The sequence below is a fragment of the Hippocampus comes genome, unplaced genomic scaffold, assembly GCF_001891065.2.
Source record: "Hippocampus comes isolate QL1 unplaced genomic scaffold, H_comes_QL1_v1.1 scaffold50, whole genome shotgun sequence".
Lineage (NCBI taxonomy): Eukaryota > Metazoa > Chordata > Actinopteri > Syngnathiformes > Syngnathidae > Hippocampus > Hippocampus comes.
Genome location: NW_017805122.1, coordinates 892,816 through 907,741, shown reverse-complemented (window position 1 = coordinate 907,741; position 14,926 = coordinate 892,816). Strand labels below are relative to the sequence as shown.

Genomic DNA, 14,926 nt, shown 5'->3' with positions numbered 1-14,926 from the left:
ATTTCTTCATAGGAATGAGTTGTATGAGCAAATTAATGTTCATTTATGCTTCAGGATATTAACCTGAACCAAATACTTAATTATTTGTCCAAACATTGGGACTACAATTTGTGCTGTTTGGGAGATTTTGAATTTAGAACAGTTGCTATAAATTTGGTCTTTAGTGACAGTCAATCCGGCAGATAAAATTTCGTCATGAGTAACTCATTACACATGCATGGCTGTTCGGATTTTTTTTTTTTTACATATATGTAATAAAGAGAAAAGTAGAGGGTTTCCAACCAGAGGCGGGGACGACTTGAATATTAATAGTTCAGCGGACACTAAATGAAGGCAGAGGTGTAGCATTACGAGTAAACTATCTGAGGCATTGTTGCTTTTCATGGAAACTAAACTTTTACAATTGCACAAGCTGCTGGAGTCATCGAGAAGGCGCCATGTTGAAACGCAGAGACTTTTGTGTGCATCAGTTCAACTCCTCTCGTCCCCCATCATCCACCACTATAATAATAATTTGCCTCCTGTCAAACGAGCAAACATCGAATCCTATTTATGTTGTCTTGGCGACAAAAGCAATCGCTCGACTCTGTGTTTATGACATTGTTATTGACGTACCTGCAGCCCCCGCTTGCAGCCTGAAATGCAAGTCATCGTTTCGAAGGGCAGTATTTATAAACAATCGCATTCGGCACTGTTACATAAACATCAGCTTTACGAAATAAATGCAAAATACGGAGACATACCAGTGGGGAGGAAGAACAGGAGCGAGACGTAAAGAAAAAAGCGCTGGCGACCACAAAGTGACAGGCTGAGGGTGACTGTCTGAAACATGAGCCCGCGGATTGGACATCCACAAGCGGACAAGCTTGGTAACACGTCCCGCGACACTTCCAGCTATGCAACAGCGCAGCTACGATTGCACGACGTGTCCATTTATGGTCCCGACATGACTTGTTTTTGTGCAGAAACTTTATTTACAAATGAAATGGTGCAAAATAAGTGTCAAAATGTACAGTACATCAAGATTTGGCTTTACTGTATTTCTTTAAGAAATCAGCACTTGTCTATTTACAAGGCAATTGTGGAAAACAAGAATACACATTTAAGTGGAATAAGTACACGTAAGCTGGAAACTGATGTACGATAAAAAATATTAGAACATCTATCGAGGAGCCGCCTTTAATACCTATTCAATAAAGGTTTGCTGAAAAAAAAGGTTTATTTACAATGTTCGGTGACGTCATCACCCCGCGTCCTTATTCCGCATCGATCTTCGGTTTATAATCAGCTGTTTTTCAGGACCAACGACGACACCTGGAGCGTTTTCAAGATGAGCAGTGAAAAATACCCGAGGTCTTCGATTGAAGATGACTTCAACTATGGCACAAATGTTGCTACAGCCAGTGTCCAAATACGAATGGGTACGTGAAGTAGTTGATTTGACGTATCTCGAAAACCTAGCCGCTAGCTAACGTACGCGTATGCAGGATTTCTCCGGTTTGTTTACAGTGTGCCCGTGAATGTATTGATGTAAAACAACCATATTGTTAGCTAGCTGGGTCGTCCTCCGTGTTTATTCGCTTATTGTCAATTCAATGCCTGTATTCGATTTGCTCGCGGCAGTCTTGCCATTCTGGTTTTGTGGGTGGGACCTTAATTGCACGTTGAAAACAAACTGTTATCGCTGTAAAACTAAGTTTGTTTTGCTATTTTTTTTTTTCAGATTTCCTGCGGAAGGTGTACACCCTCCTTAGCTTGCAGATCATTCTAACGACGGGAACGTCTGCCCTTTTTATGTTCTGTCAGACCATCAAGGACTTTGTCCATGCCAGGTGAGGACATGACAATGGGTTTGAATACATAAGCCTTAAAAGTTGTGTATACATCCATCAACATGTTACCATGTGCAGCCCAGCTATTGTTTTGGGTTCCGCTCTGGGCTCTCTGGTCCTGCTTCTGGCCTTGGCCGTGTACAGACACAAGCATCCCGTCAACCTCTACCTGCTGCTTGTATTCGTAAGTGATGGGTACTGCTTTATCGGTTGACATCTGAGGGTTTTTAATGACTTGTGTGTTGTTCACAGACTTTGCTTGAGGCGATCTCAGTGGCCACTGCTTGTAAGTACAACAGATGAATGACATTTCAATTCATTTCAATGAGGTAAATTGATTTGATATGAGTACAAGCTTGGTCACGGAATGAATTCAACTCGTTAGCCAAAGTACCGTTGAAGAGTATCTCTTTGTTCGACCGCCGTGATAACGAAGCCGCGCTCTTTGAACAGTGACCTTCTACGAATATTCCACCGTGCTCCAAGCCTTGTTCCTGACCTGTGCCGTGTTTGCCGGACTGACCGCCTACACCTTCCAGTCCAAGAGAGATTTCACCAAACTGGGAGCAGCGTAAGTTGGCTGAAAAAGGGACAAAGGGCGCGTCGAGATTTACAGTCCTGTTTATGATTTGCTCTGTGTTGCAGCCTTTTTTCCGCGTTGTGGATCCTCTTGATTGCAGGCGTTATGAGAGTGAGTGGATCTATTTGACGTGGCTTCAGTTTTATTTGTTCAATTGACTGTGTCGTTGATGCTTGGTGAAAATGGCGACTTCAGAGATTTCACAAAATCGCCACAAAGAGAGCATTAACTGATTTTTTCATTTTATTTTATTTGTTTTTTTTTTTAGTCCACTTCGCTTTCTTGATAGAGGCTCACTGGCTCCTGGTGTTCTTTGCAGGTGTTTTTCAACAGTGACAGCACAGAGCTGCTGTTCGCCGGGGCCGGGGCGCTCGTCTTCTGCGGTTTCATCATCTACGACACCCACCTGCTGATGAAGCAGCTCTCCCCCGAGGAACACATTTTGGCCTCAATCAATCTCTACCTGGACATCATCAACCTCTTCCTTCATATTTTGCGTATCCTGGACTCGATGAAAAAGCACTAAAAAGGCCGATGTCCGTTTTAAAGGCTTGAATTGGATTAATTCCCACAACAGATTGTGTTTGGATATAACCTATTATAAATTGAAAATAAATCTATTGTCAACAGATTTAAATACTGTTCTTGGATGGAATGTCTTTATGTGTGCCTGTTTTGAATTGTATTTAATTGCTCAAAATGTATTTGAAAAAATGTACTATCTGTATTTGTGCAATATTCAACATGTGATGGTTGTGCAGGTTTGATCAGATTACATTGTTTACTTGAGCTATTAAGAATGTTTTCTTAAGTCTGAATATGGAATATTATGTGGGTGGAATGACAGTTTTTGTGTTCGGGCATTGTTGTAACCTAATTTCTCCCAGTGTGGCGCAAATAAAAGATTATCATAAATTTCAAACCAAACAAACACTAAGTTGTCACAATTTGTGTGAGCATACCTGCATGTCCAATTTCAGAATACAAACAAAAAGCCGTAATTATGCATTTGTTTTCAGAATTAATCAGTTAAAACGATCCAAAATTAACATTTTGAATAGCGGAGGTAGATCCACGGCGAAAGATGTAAAATAAAGCTTTGATGGAAATATATTTCACAATTCAATCTTGTAAAAAAGCACGATTTTCCATTGAAAATCAATTTGTATTAATTCCGGAAATCTATACGTCGTTACCTTTCCAAGATGGCGGCTACATTTGGGTTTTTTTTTTTGGGAGCTCGCTTCTATGTTTCAATATTATTTATGTAATATACATATTGCATCTTGGGTGTGAATACAGAAACATAAATTTGGGAACGTGTACGTTTTATTTCTATTTTTTCAAACGTGTTGAATCCAGCGCGAGGAACGTTAAAGTTAGTCACGTGTGCTCACACAACCAATCCACTCCTCATCCTTCATCGTCAACAACCAATCAGCGTCGCGCTTTTCTTGTTAGAGCGTGATTGCAGGTTGGCTTTCATCCATCGAGATATTTGGTGACAGTAGCTTCTCAGAAAAATAAAACGGAATAAATAGAGAAGATAGTTTATCCATTAAATATATTCGTATACGTTGAAACAATAGATTAAATAAATACATAATGTACCGGGTAAACATCCTGCTCAAAAGAGTAGCCTAAAGTCTTCTGGAGACAAATTGTACTATTTCTGCAAATAAATACTCAAAATAACATACTTTGTAATTAGAGTTTTGGGGAGTTGTGTTATCGGTAGTGTACATTTACATAATTTTTTTATCATTTTTGTCGGTTATCTTTCATCATAGATGAGAATATTCACTCTAGAAAAAAAAATCAAAGACGGTCTTTAGTCCGTTTTGCGTGTTTTAACTGCCAAAGTTTTGGGTCTAATCCAATTAGAACACAGCAGCCTGTCACTTTGCTCTACGTCACTTCCGCCCCAAAGTCCTTTGCCAGAGTTGGACCAAGATGGCGTCAACGCAGTTAACGGACGAGGAGCTTTACTCCGAATTGAAGCGCCTCGGTTTCACTCCGGGTCCAGTTACCGAACACACTCGGCCGGTGTATTTGAAGAAACTCAAGAAGCTTCGTGAGGAGCAGCAGCGAGGAGTTCGACTCGCTAAAACCCGCAGCGGCGCGACATTTGGGTGCAACAGTGGCGGCGGCGGCGGCGGCGGCGGCGGCAACACGGCGGGAGCCAGGCCAGCCAGCCACAACGTCACGCACCTGAGCTCCAGCAGGACACCGGGCCGGAAGTCCACCGTCCTCGGCTTCAGCTCGGACGAGTCCGACGCCGAAGCTCCTCTGAGAAGGAAGGCTCTCAACCACAGCGACGGAGCGCCACGGAGGAGCCCCCCTGCGAAGATAAAGCTCGATAAAGAGAAAAGTCGACATGGCGCGGGGAGTCCACTGAACAGCAACAATTCTACGTTGGCTCCGGGGGGTAACAGACGAGTCTCCTCGGGCTGGGGATTCGGCGTTCGATCGAGTCTCGAAGGGGATGGAAGGGATTACGATGAATCCGAAGACGAGTTGGAGAGGGGCGAAGAGAAGTCCTCGCGATCTTTAAACGGCAGCAGAGCGTCACACCTAAACGCAAGCAAGCTAGCCGGGAATTACTCCGACTCCGACGAAGAGGAGGCGGAGGAGGTTTGGGGCCTTGGTGGAGACCGACGGCGGGGTGGTCTGGAACCCAGACGGGGCCACGCGAAGGCGCCGAGCCCACCCGGGAGTCTAAACATGTTGAGCAGACGGAAGGCGGGGGAAGAGGGCGACGACGCGAAGAGAAGCGTAGAGAGGAAGACCATCTACGTGTCCCTTTTGGAGAACCACAGAGGAGAAACGGAGAAGAACAACCACGCCGACGGGGAAGACCCCAGTCGCTTCAGCGTCGGGCTGAGACCGCGATTTTCCAACTACAGCAGCCTAGCCAACATCTACAGATCCAACCACTCCAACCACAGCCCCCCCAACCACTCGTACAGCCAGCCCCCGAAGGAGAAGCTGCCAACCGCACCGGACGATGAGCTTTTCCAGCAGTTCAAAAGGGACGAGGTGGCCACCTCGAGCGGTTTCAGTGCCCACTACCTGTCCATGTTTCTGCTCACGGCTGCCTGCCTCTTTTTCCTTGTGCTGGGCCTCATGTACCTCAGGATGAGGGGCACGGGGTCACCGGAGGCGGATGGAGTCAGTAAGTGTCACCCAAATGTGATTCCTGCGCAGCCGCAAATTTTAATTTGAGTGCAATTGGTAGAAAGCGAAGAAGAAACCACATCAAATCAGCACAAGTCAAACAGGAATGAATGATTACGGCATACGTGCGTTCAGGGTGCCAAAAGCGCAAACAAATTCCAGTTTCTCGAGTCAACCTTTCGATTTATCTTTTGACCATGCCTGTCAAAACGGGGATGTTACATGATGTAAATGCTTGGCAAGGCAACAATACAACGCCCGTAATTTACATTTCATCAGGTGTTCAAAAATATACATGGTGGTAAATCAAATATCGATAACATGATAATTTCGGGATTGGCTAATTAATTGAGGGTGGTCTTCTGATACGATGAGTGCTCACCGATACCGGGTACACCGATACTTTAGATACATCAAAGTAGGAAATGATAAAGACAAACCTTTTTGGATGGAATTAAAAAATATGATGAGGAAAAAAAATTGCCAAGTGTCTATGTAACGGATCTGAAAATTCCGCTTCACCATTCATTGCTTTTAGCAGTCACTTGAGTTATCAATGACGCCCTTCACTTGCTCCTCCGTCTGCACAAGTGCCACAAAACAGCTCTTTGCAAATTAAAAATTAGAAAACAGAAATGGCAGAATTCCATCTTTAAGTTCTGTGGGGTGGGGGGGCGAGGGGTGGAAGCCGTTCGAATAAAAATAAAGCTGGTTGCATGCGCTGAAAGCAGCAGTGCAGGGGAGTTTTTATTATGGCTGACAGCGTGTCTGAGGTGGAGGGCGAGCAAAGTCACCAAATAGTTGAATCGGGCTCAACTTTTGGTGCAAAGCAGCATGACGTCATCCTGCTCGGCCCCTTCGCAGCGGCCGCTGGAGCGCCGGTTGACACGCGCCTTAATTACGGTCTCTCCAAAAATTGATGACAGCCTATAAAGCTCAAGTGGAAACACTTTTTTCGGACCCGCTTGTTTTAAAAGGAGACATTCGATGCATGTCAAAGGGATGTCAAGTCGTGTCAAGATGCAGCTTTGCAAACGACAAACGTTTGTCAAGAAGTAACAACTCGCACGGTCACGCCGGTCTTGGTTTTGGCCTTACCATCGCAAAAACAAAACGATCCGATTTAGCCAAGCGTCTCGGTGATGGGAAGTGGTTGATGTGGTGACGATTGGCATGTATAGACACTGACTCACTTATTCAATGGCTGTCTCGAACATGCGCTCTTGTTGCAGAAGCGGCACATTTCCCAAAACCGGTCGAGCTTGTGTCCTCACTTTTAGGCTTATTTTTATTTATTTTTTTTGACTGTATCCTTTGGTCTTCTCTTGCAGTTAAGAGTCACCCCTTTGGCAGCGAGTTCGACGCCATGCACGTAAGCGCGCGTCTCCCCTTTGTTGCTGCACACTGTCCCGGTGTGCATTGCAACATCTGTAAATAAACACAGAAGAAAATCAAGATTCTTGTTTGTCGTTTAATGTGTGAATTACTCCCGTTTGCAGGACAAGACCGTTCGGGACCTCATCTTGAAGCTGCTGCTCAATCTCCATGACCACCTGGCGCACATTGCTGGTAGGTATCGTCGTTTAGCTCTGAAAAGCTGCTTATTATGCTTGTGTGTGAGGACATCTGTCATGGGGTCCCGCAGGGGTCCGCGCTTTGACCGCTGCCATTCAATCTTGGACATGCGTCCTTTTGGTCGTATTATGAATAATGATGATTTTAACAGCCAGGACTAGCTTAAATGCTACACATACTGAGATTCCAGTGGGTGTGAAACCCAATGTTTTTTTTTTTTTTTCTTGCAGGTAAACATGACTGTGGAGACCAGCAATATCCCAACAGAAGTCTGTCCATCGATGAGGCCGCTGCATATTTGACGGTAGAGTCATTCATAAATGTCCTGTTGCATTGTAACCACAATGATGTGTTCGAGGTCCGTCATGAAATGCGGTCGTCACGCGGGCGAGCTTCTTATTATCGTGTCAAATTTCCAGGCTCAGAATGAGAAGTTTGAAGACTTAATCTACACGTCGCTCGAATTGATCATCCAGACAGGCCAGGACGTTGGGATAAGGTAACGGACGGTAATTTACGTTTTCTCTCTGACATCGGTTTAATTGGCGCTTGGCGTCGCACGTGCGCTTTGCAGGCTGACCGGGAAGGTCGCCGACGAGCCCATGATTGACGCGTCAGAGGTCGCTCGGCTGGAGTCCACGCATCCGAGGATGGCCTTCACGTGCCGCTTCCGCCGGGCGTTCCTCACCGTCATCAGCAGAGTCTTCCTCCTGGCAGCCGGTAGGACGTCCACTGATTTCTTCGGCGTCGCCATCCACATTCGCGTGGTGATGTCATGACGCTTGAAGAGGAATTTGCCCCCTGGCGCACGTGGAAAACACGTCTTCTCATGTCTGTGCACAGCGGTCGGCGGCGTGTGGGGTCTGGTCTGCTACGTCAAGTATCGCTGGAAGAGACAGGAGGAGGAAACCAGACAAATGTATCACATGGTGGAGAGGATCATCGGTAGGGGCCGCGTCATGTGCCGGAAACTTCGAAGAGAGGGGAAAATAATGAGCGCAACTGTTGTTTTTTTCCCCTGTTGCTCAGACGTCCTAAGAAGCCATAATGACGCCTGTCAAGAGAACCAAGATCTTCAGCCCTGCCTGCCCATCCCCCACGTCAGAGACTCCCTGGTTCAGCCTCAGGACCGGTCAGTGCAAACACGCCCGCACCCTCATCTGTTCGTGGGTGATTTTTAAACCCAAATCATAAACATGAAAATAACAGGCACTATTATTGCTCAAAGTGTGGAAAAATAAACCGGCCCAATCGTTTGCCGGCTTCTAAAAATGCATTTGTGCTCTCGCAGGAAGAAAATGCAGAGAATCTGGGAGCGCGCCGTGAAATTTCTGTCGGCCAACGAATCCAGGATTCGAACGGAGAGCCAGAAAATCGGGGGATCCGACTTCCTGGTCTGGCGGTGGATCCAGCCGTCGCTCAGTTGCGACAAGAGTTCCTCCGTTCCTTCCAAAGTTTGGCAGGGGAAAGGTACTGCACCCCCCGCCCCAAAATGGCCGCCGCGCCTCCTCGCGATTCGACCTTTTTCCAGCCCGACTTCTTTTCGATTCTCAGCGTTCCCTCTGGACCGGCGGAATTCCCCGCCAAATAGCCTGACGCCGTGTCTGAAGATCAGGAACATGTTCGACCCGGTCATGTGAGTGCCTTGCTCGTTTCGGTTTCTTTCATACGCGCCGATCATAAATCATTTGTTTTCAGGGAGGTCGGGGAGAACTGGGATCTCGCCATCCAAGAGGCCATCCTGGAGAAGTGCAGCGACAACAACGGCATCGTCCACATCACAGTCGACAAGAACTCTCGAGAGGTATTCACACGCACCCCCTCCCTCCCCGCCGCCTCCCGACCCTCGGTGATTTCATCGCCACCCTGGCCCGCTCTTTGTCAACAGGGCTGCGTCTACGTGAAGTGCCTCTCGGCGGAGCACTCAGGGAAAGCCTTCAAGGCACTGCATGGCTCTTGGTTTGACGGTAGGTGACTCATTATGTTTCTGAATGTTTAACGGGAGAACATTTTTGGGGAGGGGAAATCACAATTTTCTTTTCGGGCCATATCGCAAAGCCTGATAGAGGAAGTGCAACAAACCAACCGAAATTACATTTGGGTGTGGTACTGTTTTCATAAACTGGGCGCACTTTAGAAGAGACAATAGTGGCAGCAGTTGCGCTGTGCATCCACTAGATGGAGCCACGCGTAAAGCGAACACAATATAATTCAGCTTTATTTATAGAGCCGTCACAAAGGCTGCAGCTCTAACAAAGCCATGAGAAGTGGTCACAAACACTGACATGAAAGAGGTCAATACAAATGGCATTACAAAACAATAAATGAAAGACAAAAGGCACACGAACTTCGCGGGCTCACATCCACGAGGGGCTAAAATATCCTTCGAAGTCTTGCTTGTCTCCTTCTTCCTTCGTTTAGTCAGGAGTTAATTCAAATAAATTGAAAAATAACAATTCTTGCCTTCCCCTTGAAACAATGGCATACCGTTCGTCCAATGAGAAAAAAAAAAAAATGTGCGGCCAACTGCAGTCGTACCTCAGTGACACGTGTGGTTTTCTTTGCGGCAACAGGTAAGCTGGTGACGGTGAAATACCTGCGTTTGGACCGGTACCACCAGCGTTTCCCGCAGGCCCAGGCCTGCGTCTCGCCCCTGAAGGCCTCCAACCTCCACGCAAACGCCGCCAACGCTCCGGCCAGCTCGCACAACTCCTCAGGCTTTTCATAAGATCGACACTTTTTTTTCCCCCCTCCTTCGGTCCTTTCTAACAAGGATGACTTAACTTTTTTTTTTTGTTTTGTTTTTTTAACATTTCTATCTTCCTTATTTTCCCCAGAGGCTTTTTCCAGTGTTGGGTTTTCTACAACGTTCGTATCGAAACTCGCAGATGTAAACAAATTTCCTCTGGCTTGGTTTCGAACGCGCGCGCGAGGACTCCACAATCGTGCGTCTCTTCCCGCTATCGCGCATCATACTGTATCGTGGCTGCTTGCATGCCTCGGCGCAACGCCTCCACGCCGGCGTCCCAAATACAGCGGGTGTTGATTTGCTCTCGTTATTTCCGGAGAACAGTGTTGTACACGCGAGGAAGGCATGAGCAGACTTGAAGAGGACATGCTGTAAATACATGGGAATGACGGCACACGCTTGATTAAATAATTGAATTCATTAAGAGCAAACCACAAGCCTCTGCCCCCGCCCCCCTCGCGTCTATATTTTTTGGTTTTGTTTTAATTATTAAGATGATGCAGCCACTGTTTGTTCCTTTTCTTTCGTGTCGACATCCATCTTAACTAGCAGTGCTCCTGACATAACGGAATCAGGGAGTGTTGTCTTGTACATTTGCCCGAAGCTTTCTTCAGTTGTAATCCCAATATTATGTCATGATTTTTGTGTTATTGTTTACCTCTTGTCAAGTCTGGCTCTTTTTCGCTCATTCATTAAAGGTTTTTTTTTTTTTGTTTGTTTGTTTTTGTAATACGTCCATCATCTCCCACCCCACCTTTTGAAATGAAATTATACCACCGTGACCTTTGGAGCACTCTAAATGTATTGATAGTTTGTAATTTGTAATATTCCGAGAGATCTGCTTTTTTTTTTTTTTTTTGTTAACAGCGCCTCTTATCAACACTAAGATGCACCTAATTCATGTTTGTAAATGCAGTGAATTGAAAGTCGCATTCAGTATTTGCAGTGTAGAGTTGTATGAATGACGCACATTGACAGATGTTCACAAACCTGGTGCAAAAACTGTTTGCAGCAGACATCCCGACCGTGCCTTAAATGTGTGCTTTGTTTTGTTTTTTTGTTTTGTTTTTGTTTTATTTTCGGTTTGTTTTTATGATGGGCACTGCATCGCTGTGGGGGGAATGTACTAGGTTTGAAAATTGTTGAAACCGGTTTAAAGGGGTGAAGAAAGCCGGCCATAGATGTAGTTCTGTTTTTTTCTTTGTTTTGACATGAGATTTGGTATTTTGTAGCAGTTATCTCTCATTTCTTAAACCAAATGCTCCTCTATTTATTATTTTTTTAAATCAGCCATGGTGATGTACTATTTAATGTCACTTGAACTGTTACATAATGTGTCATAGCTTCCCTCCCCCATTAAGGATTGACCTTACATCCGCTGCCAGACAATTTTCAGGATGTGTAAAACAAAATAAAGAACACTTTCAATAATAAGGTCATTGTTTTGGCTGTTTTTTTTTTTTTTTTTTTTTGCACAAATGATGTATGGTATTTTTAGATTTAATTTTGGGGGGCGTCCCAAATAGCTCCACATAAACATACAATCCAATAGTTTTGACAATATGACGGTTACTTAAAATATATATTTGAAAACTGCCATAATTTAAAAATGATCGAAAATTCGTTTCAATATGTGACCAATGGGGGTCAATGCTGTCCATAAAATGATTCCATTTCCAAAACGGAGTCAAGAAAAGGACACAACCAGATTTGTTTTCTTCGGAAAAACCTAAAATGCACACGTTTCTTGAACTATAACGCCTACATCTATTTTAAAAATCTGTATATGTTTAAAAGATGACCAAACACCTGATGACGTGCATTGTTTTGCGTATGTGTATGAATTTCGTCACACACAAAAAATGAAGCAACGGCGTTGTCTTAGGTTCGATAGTTAAATATAAGGAGTTAAATATACACATTTACCTAGAATTAACACCCTTTGCTTGAAATGAGCGCGGATAAAATTGACCTACGTACGTAGATGGAAATAACACACAAACTGACATTTTGTTGTGACGTCATATAAAAGCGTCACTGCACAGTGTTTCAGAACTGCGCACGAGAAGTTTCCCAACCGGAGCCGTATTTATTTTCCCACAAGTATAAAATGCTAGTTTTAGTGCTTTAAAATACTGGTTATTGTAAAACGTGAGTGATAGCTCAAAAATATTACAGTGTATGTGTATATAAAAAAGGCACTCATGCCGGAAATGCCCGCCGTGAAGTCAAACTTGCTAACCTCTCAACATTAAGCCTTTCAGGGACAGCGGTTACGACAGTGGACATCGTATCACGTTATCAGGTTACAGTGCGCACGAAACGGTTAAAGTAAACGAATATAATGATTGGCAGGAAACCGAGTGGGCGGGCTCAGTTTGGAATTAATATCTGCGCACTGCGCGTTTTACTTTCGGTTTAGCTTAACTTTTCTTTTCGAGGGCCTGCCTGGCATTTGTCAGCGTTTAATCGTCGGCGAATTTCCGTCCTTGGTGTTCTCAAAAATGAAGTACATGGTGATTTATGCTGTTTTGGCTGCTGTATACTGGAAGGTGGACTCCAAGTTCCGTAAGTATAAGATTCAACGTCATTTCAAGTGGTGTTGTTGTTTTGTTTTTGTTTTTGTTTTTTAATCGGGAACGCCAAAACCAAATGCTCCGAGTTGTGTAAAAGTAATATTGCACAGAAATGAATATCACCCAAAAACATCAAGCGCGATTCGGGTTAAGTTTCGATTTCTCGGAAACTCGGCAGTGAAGTGGCTGCACCCCTTCCGCATTTTAGCAGCGCGAATACAGTATCCCAAAAAATTATTCAGTCATTTTTTTCCACACTTGAATGTATTTTTCTGTAAACGTTTTACTTGTATGCTTTATACTTAAAAATACATCTGTACTTACTTTCTACTTAGTCAAAAAAGGCTCATTAAAAAAAAGACAACTGAAGAGCAAAAAACAATTTAAATAACCAGTGAGTACTTTTGTTACCTCTGTAAAGCAGTTACAGTTTACGGTACCTCTTAAAAATATACACACTGTATAACATACCCTGTTCAAAGTTTTTGTGAAGCGAAGTGCAGGCTGCATCGTGCTGCCAAGGCCTTAGCCACGATGGAGAGAATTACGAACAACTCAGAGTAGCATTCAGTGCTTGCACAAAACCTTCAGGCTTCTTGAAAGCAAAAAACATGTCAGGAAAAGCCTCCTCGAACATCTGAACTTGATTTGAAGTGAACCAGAGAGGCTTTTGGTTGATGTGTGCTGACTCCCATTTTACCAGTTTGGTTAATTCTGATCCTGAAGTGATTTTGATTGTCTCTGTTCTAGAATCCCCAATGGTCCAAGTATACAGCCACCAGCCGGGAAGGTTCGGAGCGCCGAACACGCTGATCTGCCACGTCAGTCAGTTCCACCCCCCTGACGTCACCATCCAGTTGCTCAAGAACGGAGTGGAGATACCCGGTGCCATCGAGACCGACTTGAGCTTCGGAAAAAACTGGCACTTCCATCTGACCAAGTATGCTCCCTTCACACCAGCGAGGGATGACAAATACATCTGCCGGGTTACTCATTCGTCGGATCCTTCCAAGTCTATTGACTGGGGTGAGTGGAACCTCCAAAGTCAAACTTTGCCCAAAGACAGCTGGGGAATTGTATTCTTTTTTTTTTTTTTTGTTATTTATTTTAATTTTAATCGCTAAAGGTAATTCACTTGTCACTCTGGTACATGTTTTTTTTTTTCTTACAGATCCCAACATGTGAGCAGGGGCCAGTCACTGCGTCACAATGCAGCCAAAATCCTTGATTGGCCACGATGACGTATCTTCTGCATTGCTCTTCTGCTACAGGCATTGGTTTCAACTCGCGGATATTTTCAATCAAATTCTTCATCAACTCAGTCATTACCCCAATCCGATCCCTAAACTCACAATCAGTCATTTATGGGCCATATCGCTCCCAAGGAAATAGTGACAATAATTCAGGTTGAGTGTTCTGTTCACTGTGCTGCAATTCATTTTCAGGAATGATGAGGTTTGTACTTTGTTTTGGGGGGAGGGGGGTTGTTTGTTTTTAAGTGTGGTTTGTAACTGATGATCAAGTATCATGACCAATATATTTTTTGAACAAGCTGGTGTTAACAATCGTGTAATAAAAATTTGGTAAGAGATATTTCATTTGATGTTTTGAATTTGTCTCCTTTGGGTGAATAAAGTATGATTCACTTTTGAGCTGTATGCACCTTTTTTTTCACAGTATTAGTAATTAAAGTGTCAACAAAGACGACATTCGAATCTGCATCTTTTTCTGGTCGTGAAGTCGTCCGCCGAAGTTGAAAAAAAAAACATTTGATCTCTGTCGGAGTAGAAAATAAAATAACATAAAGCTTTTTGTTTTTAAATGTAAAGCTAAAAGGTCATTAGAAAGAGTTTTTAGTGACTTTGTATCACTTGCTTTAGCACAATGGTGTCCTTGACAATTGTGCTGTACTTCAGTAGAGTAACGATTTGATTTAGTTACTCGCCAACACTTTATGTTATCGTGAGTAACTAATGTAATTTGTATTTGACGAAGGAGTAGAAAGTACGGCCATCTGTTTTCATATTGTTGGGGAAAGAGCTTTCTCTTCCTCCGCGTGTTCGTTAATTTCGTATGATGAGGATGTTGGTTATCCAAATACAGGCTGGAGTCGATGTACAGTACCTTTTGAAGAGTTTATTTTTCTTTTCTGCAGTTTACGAATCGATTCGGGCTCCTGAGAGTTTCAGATCTCGTCAGAAAAGCATCGATAAAATACAGTCATAAGATTAGATAAGAGACAATATGACAACGAGAGGCGGGCAGTCCTGCCCCTTATGTGAAAGTAAGAAACAAAGAAAGGCCAATGCAGTTTGATCTTGGCATGATGGCAAGTTCCAGACACCCCAAGTAAGCAGGAAATATCTTCAACAGCATTCTGTATTGTTTCTTTCAAGTGTCTGAACAAACACAACTAACAGGAATAATATCTTATCAA

The 14,926-nt window shown here is 43.9% G+C and overlaps 3 protein-coding genes across 4 annotated transcripts in view; all 3 read left to right on the top strand.

The window, feature by feature from the left end:
* The window catches only part of lemd3 (LEM domain containing 3), a 16,002-nt gene extending 4,655 nt beyond the window's left edge, over window positions 1–11,347 (top strand). Inside the window, exons 2-14 of one of the 2 annotated variants that reach the window (XM_019866088.1) lie at window positions 4,570–5,587; window positions 6,921–6,961; window positions 7,089–7,158; window positions 7,395–7,468; window positions 7,584–7,663; window positions 7,739–7,884; window positions 8,008–8,109; window positions 8,194–8,296; window positions 8,456–8,634; window positions 8,719–8,800; window positions 8,863–8,968; window positions 9,053–9,131; window positions 9,738–11,347. In XM_019866088.1, the coding sequence (XP_019721647.1) occupies window positions 4,570–5,587; window positions 6,921–6,961; window positions 7,089–7,158; window positions 7,395–7,468; window positions 7,584–7,663; window positions 7,739–7,884; window positions 8,008–8,109; window positions 8,194–8,296; window positions 8,456–8,634; window positions 8,719–8,800; window positions 8,863–8,968; window positions 9,053–9,131; window positions 9,738–9,892 (2,235 nt within the window). In that variant the 3' untranslated portion in view covers window positions 9,893–11,347. Of the gene's footprint in view, window positions 1–4,193; window positions 5,588–6,920; window positions 6,962–7,088; window positions 7,159–7,394; window positions 7,469–7,583; window positions 7,664–7,738; window positions 7,885–8,007; window positions 8,110–8,193; window positions 8,297–8,455; window positions 8,635–8,718; window positions 8,801–8,862; window positions 8,969–9,052; window positions 9,132–9,737 lie in introns of those variants that run through there. The other variant, XM_019866087.1, reaches the window with a different exon arrangement.
* Window positions 1,228–3,343, top strand: tmbim4 (transmembrane BAX inhibitor motif containing 4). Its single transcript, XM_019866089.1, has 7 exons — window positions 1,228–1,421; window positions 1,724–1,832; window positions 1,911–2,016; window positions 2,085–2,118; window positions 2,286–2,403; window positions 2,478–2,523; window positions 2,732–3,343. The coding sequence occupies exons 1-7, from the start codon at window positions 1,331–1,333 to the stop codon at window positions 2,936–2,938; spliced, it is 711 nt and encodes a 236-aa protein (XP_019721648.1). The 5' UTR covers window positions 1,228–1,330; the 3' UTR covers window positions 2,939–3,343.
* Window positions 11,348–12,327: 980 nt separating the features above from the next.
* On the top strand, window positions 12,328–14,147 carry b2m (beta-2-microglobulin). Its single transcript, XM_019866091.1, has 3 exons — window positions 12,328–12,481; window positions 13,240–13,515; window positions 13,661–14,147. Exons 1-3 carry the CDS (start codon window positions 12,418–12,420, stop codon window positions 13,672–13,674), a joined length of 354 nt encoding a protein of 117 aa, XP_019721650.1. The 5' UTR covers window positions 12,328–12,417; the 3' UTR covers window positions 13,675–14,147.
* Window positions 14,148–14,926: the final 779 nt, after the last annotated feature.

What these genes read in the sequence shown, in the direction of transcription:
- tmbim4 (XM_019866089.1), top strand. Translation starts at nt 1,331, where the DNA reads ATGAGCAGTGAAAAATACCCGAGGTCTTCGATTGAAGATGACTTCAAC. An exon ending in TCTACCTGCTGCTTGTATTC is followed by an intron (nt 2,017 to 2,084) that starts GTAAGTGATGGG and finishes TGTTGTTCACAG; the next exon opens with ACTTTGCTTGAGGCGATCTC. An exon ending in TTCACCAAACTGGGAGCAGC is followed by an intron (nt 2,404 to 2,477) that starts GTAAGTTGGCTG and finishes TCTGTGTTGCAG; the next exon opens with CCTTTTTTCCGCGTTGTGGA.
- b2m (XM_019866091.1), top strand. Translation starts at nt 12,418, where the DNA reads ATGAAGTACATGGTGATTTATGCTGTTTTGGCTGCTGTATACTGGAAG. An exon ending in GAAGGTGGACTCCAAGTTCC is followed by an intron (nt 12,482 to 13,239) that starts GTAAGTATAAGA and finishes TCTCTGTTCTAG; the next exon opens with AATCCCCAATGGTCCAAGTA.